General features: G+C 43.9%; 1 protein-coding gene across 2 annotated transcripts in view; it reads left to right on the forward strand.

Annotated features, from left to right (window-relative positions):
- Positions 1-3,262, forward strand: part of plcb3 (phospholipase C, beta 3 (phosphatidylinositol-specific)) — a 118,067-nt gene extending 114,805 nt beyond the window's left edge. For both annotated transcript variants that reach the window (XM_063186248.1, XM_063186249.1), the window contains 2 exons: positions 855-941; positions 2,823-3,262. In XM_063186248.1, coding sequence (XP_063042318.1) covers positions 855-941; positions 2,823-3,152 — 417 coding nt within the window. In that variant the 3' untranslated portion in view covers positions 3,153-3,262. The remainder of the gene's footprint in view (positions 1-854; positions 942-2,822) is intronic.
- Positions 3,263-9,950: the final 6,688 nt, after the last annotated feature.

Here is a 9,950-nt window from a genome sequence, read left to right on the forward strand (position 1 = left end):
CTGACTCGTGATTCACTAAGGGTTAACTAATGCTTAATTTTGTTTAGCGAGTAGTTACATCAGCACACACTAACCATTTACTAACGGTATTAGTTAATGGTTAAGAAATGAGAAATAACACATACATAACGACTTACTCGTGATTCACTAAGGGTTAATTAATGTTAAAAATAAGGCTTAACTAAGGTTTAACTTTGCTTAGTGAACCGTTACATCAGCACACACTAACCATTTACTAATGGTAGTAGATAATAGTTAAGAAATGAGGAATAACACATACATAACGACTAACTCGCTATTTACTAAGGGTTAACTATTGTTAAAATAAGGCTTATTTAAGGCATAACTTTGCTTAGCGAACCATTATATCAGCACACACTAACCATTTACTAACGGTAGTAGATAATAGTTAGGAAATGAGAAATAATGCTTACATAATGATTAACTCGTGATTCACTAAGGGTTAACTAATGGTAAAATAAGGCTTAACTAACCCTTAAGTAATGCCTAAAAAGGGGTACTTATTATAAAGTGTTACCTCCTCATCTAGCCCCTCACCTCAAACCACCCCGTGTTTATCTTTCTTGCTCTCCCCCCCTGTCTTCATTTCTCTCAATTGCTGCCCTCTCATCTTTCACTGTCTTTCCCTCCTGGCTGCCTTACTTCACCCCTCTCCATCTGTGTAATTGCCATGCTCTTTGTTAGGGATGCAATGGTATCTGTTTAAAGTTTATTAAAGTTAATTTTAATTGGAGTGGCAGTTGTTACTGGTGAGGTTGATGTTGGAATTATCTTCTTATGATGTTAAATGTCTTGCTCCCCCCCCCCCCCTCTCTCCCTCTCTCTCTCTCTAGTTGGAAGAGCAGCAGACCAAGAGGCAGGAGAAGTTGAAGCTGGGTCAGGTGGAGGTCCTGAAGAGCATTGATGCCGATCAACCAGTGGTGCGTTTTTCACCACTCTATCTATCTGTACAAATGCAGTAGCCAGGCCGTGCCCACCTTCAGCGTTGCTACTAGTCAGGTCAAGAGCAATGCAAGTACTTCATGAGCTCCCAAAAAATCGGGAACTCCTCCCACTTTGTCGAGAAGCAAACAACCATTAGCAAACCAAGGGCGGCCGTTTGGGAAATGCTGTTTGGGAAATGTTAATTGTTATGCTCTTGGTCAGATCAAGTCTCGAAGAGATTTGAGAGTTGATGATAACCAGGCTACAATTGCAGCACCTGGAGAATACTGTGGGACCAAATATAATCTAGATGTTAATCTATCTATCTATCCAATAGATCAGACTATATATCTGATCTATCTATCTATCTATCTATCTATCTATCTATCTATCTATCTATCTATCTATCTATCTATCTATCTATCTATCTATCTATCTATCTATCTATCTATCTATCTATCTATCTATCTATCTATCTATCTATCTATCTATCTGCTTGCTTACTTTTTACTTTCTATCATTCATCCTTTTCACATGCATTTTATTTTAGTTGTCAACTTAAAGAAACTCCTCTACATTATCCATTTTACATGTAGACATTTTTTTCAGGCAACTCCTGTAAGGTATATGCAGAACTGCAAATTCCAGCACTAAAACTTTGTTTTTAAACCAAAGTGCTGAAATGGGCAGTGTGTGAGTGCAGCTTCTCAGTTCTACTTTTAAAAAAATAATAAAATTGCTTTGCCTCTTCAGTCCCATAATAGCCCATAATTCCACTGTTCTTAGCGTAGTGAAACTCATCCCTCACCACTACTTGCGCTCCCACTTCTGGGAAATCTCTTTTTTTTGGCTAGAACACCCGCTTACGGGAAACAAGAACACTTATACCTTTTAGCGTGTTTTTATAAGGCACAGGCATATTTCAAATGCTCCACCCGTTCACGGTAGTGCATTATGTGGGGAAAGTGCAACGCACAGTCACAGCCACTGATTTTATACCACATTTTCTTTACTGCTGCACCATAATTAATCCTTGCAAGGTCCAGTTCGAACCACCAATGAAAGTCTCATTGAAGGCACAGGGTATGCAAATTGAGCTGGGAAAAAAAATAAGGGGCTCCTACGGTAACTCATACCACTTATTGAGCACTGTGTAATAAACAAGTATTCAGACTGACTCTCCAAACTTGTCTGGAGCAAGAATCACTATGGGAATAAACAATGCAGCAGAACCTTGATTGACCATCTCTAATGTAGGGGTGATGGATAGTATACTGTATATAATCTGCGATATCATCGTGAACGTTGTTTTGATGATGTATAATTTTCCATGATCAAGTTTTTATACGTTAAAATATTCTCAGGTGCAAAAGTAGGTCCCAGCAGAAAAAGTTTGGGAAACAAGCGACTAGGAATGTGCCGAATCCTGATTTTCTGAATGTTCTGCAGAATACCGAATCCACTGCTTTAGAGAGAACCGAATCCACTGCTTTAGAGAGAACCGAATCCTGCTTTAGAGAGAAGCGAATCCTGCTTTAGAGAGAACCGAATCCACTGCTTTAGAGAGAAGCGAATCCTGCTCGGATCACAGAAACTGAAACCAAACCCTGTCAACAGGGCCGTATCTGGCCAAATTCGAAACCGAATCTTGGATTCAGTATATCCCTATTCAGTTGTGCCAAATGCGGAATCCACTGATTAAGATTTGGCCGAAACCGAATACGGAATCCTAATGCGATCATCAAAACCGAATCCAAACCTTGTCAGCAAGGCCGAATCCAAAACCAAATCTTGGATTTGGTACATCCCTACACTGGACTAATGTGCGTAATATGATGGCTGACTAGTGACCCTGTTTCTCCCTCCTCCCCCAACAGCACCAGGCGCGACTGGAGCGCGACCTGGAGGCGGAGCTGCAGCGGCTGCCGGACGAGATCTGCCAGTACCTGCAGGGGGAGCTGGAGAGCAAGGGCCTGTGCAACGACGCCCTCTTCAGCCCCAGCCCGCGGGCCAATCACAGCAGCCCGCACCACCACTACCGCCCGGGCTCCGGCCCGCCATCCAATTGCAGCACGCCGCCCTCCTACCCCTCGCCCAACCACAGCAGCCACGGCAGCCACAGCCTGGACAATAGCACCGCCTCACTGGCAGACTCCTCCCTCTCCAACACGCCCGTCATGTCAGAGGCGGAGCTTACAGCAATATGACAAAATAGGCATTACGACACATTTTGTTTGTTTTTTTTTATTTTAATTTTATGGAAAAAAAGAATATCTGTTGGTTGGATTTTAAAGGAGATCCCTCTCATTGATTTTTTTTTTTAATTTCACTGGATCATGATATACTAACTAGTATTACTTACTAAAAAAGTGGTGTAATTATTACTGTTAACTTTTTTAAGTTTCGGTTTCTTTTGTTTTTAAATCGTATGTCATTTGAAACAGTTTTTACATGCATTGTACAAGATTCTTGTGTTTCTCACATCAGCTTGCCTTGCTCTGCTCCCATGACTTGAGCGTTCTCTTACCAAAGCTTTTTATTGTTATTTTCATTTTTATTTATTTTATTTTTTCTACACCCTGGGCTCTGCAAATGGAGGAATCCACTGTCTGTCAGCTACAGCACCAGTCCTGTAAAACTTAGATCTCTCTGTCTCTCTGTCTCTCTGTCTCTCTCTCTCTCTCTCTCTCTCTCTCTCTCTCTCTCTCTCTCTCTCTCTCTCTCTCTCTACACACACTTTATTCTCCCTCTCTCACACTCTCTCTCCTCTCTCTCTCTCTACTCACACTTTATTCTCCCTCTCTCACACTCTCTCTCCCCTCTCTCTCTCTCTCTCTCTCTCTCTCTCTCTCTCTCTCGCTCTCTCTCTCTCTCTCTCTCTCTCTCTCTCTCTCTCTCTCTCTCTCTCTCTCTCTCTTTCTGCGTTTGGTGCTCCTTATGCCTACAGACCCCTTTTCATTTTGTCCTGTGGATAAGCCAATGTGAGCTAACAATGCTTTTTGAGATGTATTTAATTACTGCTTCTTTTAAAACCTTTTAAGTTTTGTTTCCTTTTTTGCGAAGCGACCTGGGGTGCATTTCTCGAATCCATGGTTGCTAACAAAATTAGCTACTTTGTTGTTTGCAATGCAATTTCCCATTGGCAACTACCCGAGTTGCTAACTGGCTAACAACCACGCTTTTGAGAAACACACCCCAGCTTTGTGAATGGAAGGTGGCATTTCTGTGGTGACTGCACTACTCAAATCTGTCCACCAGGTGGCACAGTCGCCTCAGCCTCCGGAGCTCTTTGTGCGGCAGGTCAGTCAGCCAGAGTGTGAGTGCGTGTGTTTGTTTTATGTCGTCTACAGTGGTGATGATGAGAGAGGCGTTTGTTTACATGGAGCTGCAGCAAAAGCCCACCTAACCCAAGCTCACCAGAGTGGAAACCAGGACAAGAAAAAAAGATTGTCATGTCCTGTCCTGTCCCCCCCTGTCACCTGCACACTGTCAGGTCACCACAGGTCGCAGGACATTACCTTCTCTAGTTTAAACTGGACGAGCAATGGTTATTTTTTAAATGAACTTTCAAAGGCATATAATTAAATGGGCACTTCTGACATCTGTTAATATACACACATGCGCATGAATATTCTTACATACATTGAAAAGTGCATTTTTAAAACACAAACGTATGCAGACACACACACACACACACACACACACACACACACACACACACACACACACACACACACACACACACACACACACACACGTACGCAGACACACACACACACACACACACACACACACACACACACACACACACACACACACACACACACACACACACACACACACACACACACAACCCCAGTGGCCTCATGGGTATTAGTTGCAGGACTTATACTGGACAGGATTATGGAGTGTGAGATACCGCCCCGTATCATGCCAATCCCTCTGTGTCTTTTCTTTGAAAGCCGTTTCCCCTCCCCCATTCACACACATACACACACAAGTACGGACATGCACACTCACTCTCACACACACACACACACACACACACACACACACACACACACACACACACACACACACACACACACACACACACACACACACACACGCTGGCACAGCAATAGTCATACGCGCAAACCCTCACACACTCACACAGATACATCAGCACGCACACATACACACACACACACACACACTTATATACACGCAGAGTACCGTTTAGCCCTCCCCCTCTACCCATTTCTGCGCCCATTTCCATTCATCTTCCTCGTCATTTCATCACACTACTCCTCTTTTGTAGCCTTCTGTGCACTCCTTCTTTAACCATGGCATTCTTTTTTTTATATCTCTATCCTTCCCTTGCTCCCTCCTTCCATCTATCTATCCCACCCTCTGTCTTCTTCTTCTCACCTCCATATGTGAGGGGGCTTCCATTGTAATCCAATCTAATCCTGGGACGGTAATTCTGTGTGTGTGTCTGTGTGTGTGTGTGTGTGTGTGTGTGTGTGTGTGTGTGTGTGTGTGTGTGTGTGTGTGTGTGTGTGTGTGTGTGTGTGTGTGTGTGTGTGTGTGTGTAAATTTCTTAGTGTGCCAGTGTGTATGTGGTGTGGGCATTGCACTTAAGGCCAAATGCCTCTTGGACGCTCTTCTCTCTCCAGTACATACGTCTCCAGTACAACTATCTTGTGTTTATTTTTTATCGCCTACCCTTCACCTGAGAAGAGCCCAAGGGACAGTGCTCTGTCAGGGTGTGTGTGCGTGTGCTTGCGCGCGTGCGTGTACAGTATGTGTCTATGTGCACATGTTTGCGTGCATGTCTGTGTACAGTGTGTGTATGTGTGCATGCATGTACAGCATGTGTAGCATGCAAGCGAGCTTTGGTTTGTGTATGCGTGTGTCTGGTTTTAGGCCCCATAATCTCTGTGCTCTCGTGAGTCGTTGCCTTGTAATCTTCATATACTGCACACTAAAAACAGTAAGACCAGCGTGGCACAGGAAGAACGGTAATGCCAGCTCATCTTTTAACCCTGTTGCGTAAATCCACATATACATTTTTTTCCTACATTTCTGTATAGTTTGTCCTGTAAAGGAACTGACTTTGCGTTTTGAATTCGGAGGTTTTATTTGAGTTTATGCAGCCTTCTATCTGGGGACTGTGTTTTTTTCCCCTTCTTGTTTTTTCCTCATTGAAGATGAGAGGGGGTTTGGTTTGTAACTTTTTGTTCCCTCTTGTCACTCTGTTTTTTCCCCAGCTTGTTTTGTTTTGTGTTTGCTGTTCATGTGACTGCCTCCCTTCGCCCTTGAAGCCAAAATGAAACACACACATACACACGCGCGCGCACACACGTACACATACACGCACACACACACACACAGATTGCCAGCTGGGTACCCTCTCTGTGCCCCGGCCTCACAGAGGGCAGCCAGAGCCTTTCCACACACACACACACACACACACACACACACACACACACAATTGCACATGCTCAAACACACCGACACACATGCGCACTCACACACACACTCAGACTTAACAGACATACACACCACACGTTCACACACAGCGGGCCAATCTGGGGACTGCAATTAGAAGTGAAGATGAAGTGCATGGTGGTGCAATGGAGAGTAGGATAGGAGAAGAGGAGAGAAGAGAGGAGAGGGGAGGGGAGGCTGCGCTGCAGTCATAGAGTCACACGGCATCAGACCTAATTGGCCATCATCACCCTGGTACTCGCTGCTTAACCATCCTACAGCGCAGCGCAGCGCTCCACACCACAATGGTGACTCATCCCTGATGCACCGATACAGCCCGCACACACACACACGCGCGCGCACGCACGCACGCACGCACGCACGCACGCACGCACGCACGCACGCATGCACGCATTCAAGCTCATAGGCATCTACACACACACACACACACACACACACACACACACACACACACACACACACACACACACACTCTGTTGTTGCACACACATACACACACACATTGTATACACATGCACATGCTTAAACTTTGTTTTACCCATAGGCCTACTGTCAGTGTCTCACATGCTGATACACATTCTCTCTCTCTCTCTCTCTCTCTCTCTCTCTCTCTCTCTCTCTCTCTCTCTCTCTCTCTCTCTCTCTCTCTCTCTCTCTCTCTCTCTGTCTACCTATCTCTCTGTCTACCTATCTCTCTGTCTACCTATCTCTCTCTCTCTGTGTCTCTCTCTCTCTCTCTCTCTCTATCTGTCTACCTATATCTCTCTCTGTGTGTCTCTCTCTCCATCTATATATCTCTGTTTCTCTTTCTCCATCAATCACATACATGCACACACACATTCTACACTCCCTTACACCATGTGACCTTTTGTGTGTGTGATGCGACTGGGCATCTCTATACTATGCTGAATCCGTGCTGCATCACTCATTTCTGGTAGTGATGGCCACAGAGGCTCTGCCTAATCTCATTTAGAAAGAAGGAAGGGTTGTTAAGGTTGGAGGCTACTGTATGTGTTAACATCCATTCAGCTAGCCATCCCCAGCCAGCCACGCCACCGCTGCGCCCTCTCTGTGACCCCTTCTTCTGGGCATAGAGGATGAGACAGGAGTCCGTCGCATCCACACTGTAGGATGAGTGGTCAGTGTAAACAATCGAGGTCAGTGTAAACAATAGGAATTGGAACCCGAAAAGGAAGTTAAATATGTTTTCGTCATTACAATTTGCTTACAGTTCAATGGGTCATTAGATGATGTACAATATGCATAGCTCTGTCTCTGACCTTTGCGATCGGACACAGAGGATGAGCGAGAGAGCCACATGTACGTTTGCATGTAAGACGTCTAAAGCATTGAGGTCAGGTTCAACGACATATTGAAAATGATACGTAAACGATAACCTTATGGGGATCAGCAGATGATCTCCCCTTGACCTCTGCTATCGTACACGGAGGATGAGCGAAAGCCATCGCATACAGTAAGACGTTTGCATGTAAACAAGCGAGATCCGCTTAAACAATATAAAAGCAGAACGTGAAGTGTTTACTGCTTGCTTTTGATGGATCTGCAAATGCTTTATAGTTTATCAAATAGGCAGTTCTTTTGACTATTCTGAGCTAGTCAGTGAGCTCTTAAGTTGGTACCATTAAGAAAAGAAAACAGGACTGCAATTAGGGTTTCTGTCTGTCCTGTGTTTGTCACCCATGTCTCTAAGTTGTATCATGACCTAGATGGGGTAGAGGGGTGGCACACTATTCTGAAGGTGTGTGCGCGTGCGTGCGTGCAAGAACTGAAGAGTCTGTATGGGGGCTGCCATCCTGCATGAGATAACAATGACGTGTGTGTGTGTGTGTGCGCGTGCATGTGTGTTTTTTACACGAGAACTGTCATGCTGTATGAGGTGTGTGTGTGTGTGTGTGTGTGTGCATGCGCATGCCTACTTAATGCGCATGTGAGAGACAGCTCCTACAGTTGGCTGCCATGCTGTATGAAGGGTCCCCAGACATTAACACACACTAACTGGATCTGCTTACTGTCGCTGGCCATTAACTAACAGAGCTTGTTTAGTGCCCCACACTTGGAGGACACCCCGTCGGAGCCAGTTAGATTCATTAGAGTGGAGGGAACGAAGTCGCGTCAGTTTCTTTTCTGTCCTTTTTTTCCTTCTTCGGTTTCCTTTTTTTTTTTTTGCAAATGCACTATCCCAAATGTGCTAATGTTTCAGACATTACGGCCCACTTATCGGGTGCCAGTTGTGCTCCTTCAGCAAGGTTGGCTGAAAGAAGCGCACTCTGCGTGTGTGTGCGTGTCCATGTCCGTGTTCATTTGTGTATAAAAAGGTAGAGACATACTTTTCAGGGAAAATAAGGTACTAAGTATCTCTTGTTGTGCTTTGGCCTGTCTGTATCTTCGATGGTTGATGCTTTATTGTTGTTTTGTTTCATTGTCTCTTCTACAACATGTTTTTATTTTCGTGCTCAGGTGAGAAGGTACGCCCTGCTCCAAATGTAGTCTTTCCGACGTTTGATTCGGACAAATGACACTCTCATCCCAATTGAAATACTATCTCTAATCTGCATCTTTGTTATAGACATTACCCAATCAGCCAGCCTTCTTCTACATCATCCATTATTGAGGTCCAGTGTGTCATTTAGTCGTTTATTTCCTTAATATATACTGCCCATTCACAAAGCGCATCATAATGGCTTGGAAAAGTACAGTTTTCATACAAGAATGAGTCATCTCCATGTCAAGTCCATCATTTTGAATTACCATTGACGGGCATCCTTGGATGCAAAACATACATTGGTCAGACAATATTTTATTTACTTCGTAAATGTTAAGGGTAAGGATCACATTTGTGAATGGGCAGAAGTCATTTTGGTAATGAGCTGGTAAAATTTAGCTGTGGGCCTTTTAGTTGTTCAGATGAATATTTTTTTAGAATATTCTGTGTGCTTGAACAACCGGAGGGGACAGCAAGATAAGATGGTCGCCCATTATCTTCATAATATATTTATTTCTAGTGGACAAAAAACACATGATCCCTTTCCCTCTATTATTGCCTTAAGCAAGGTAAAAGTGCTCCCTTTGTGTTTTTGTTTTGTCATGCGCAAGCAAGTTTTGCACTCCCAGATTTTAAAGAAAAGAAACACTTTATTAGTCAGACAAAGTTCTCTTCAGAAAAGACAAAACCTTGTACGTTTTCTCAACTTTCGTGCAGATGGTGACAGACCATTATGCAGTTGTCATAAAACATGTCGGTACAACTGGGTTTTACCTAAAAAAGTGGGCTGTCCCAGAGAAGTCATATTACACATGTCCATGTAAGAAAGCATGTCCATAATATTACTTGTTTAATCTGTGTACTTCTATATGTAACTACTACTGACGTAAAGGTACATGTTTATCTTTGTATATGTGTATACATCTGTGGCAGTTGAACAGGATGTAGTGGTGTTTAGAGGTATCCATAGAACTCAGAGTCCTGTGGTGTCGGGGCCTTTTTCAAACTT

The sequence above is a fragment of the Engraulis encrasicolus genome, chromosome 21, assembly GCF_034702125.1.
Source record: "Engraulis encrasicolus isolate BLACKSEA-1 chromosome 21, IST_EnEncr_1.0, whole genome shotgun sequence".
NCBI classification, from domain to species: domain Eukaryota; kingdom Metazoa; phylum Chordata; class Actinopteri; order Clupeiformes; family Engraulidae; genus Engraulis; species Engraulis encrasicolus.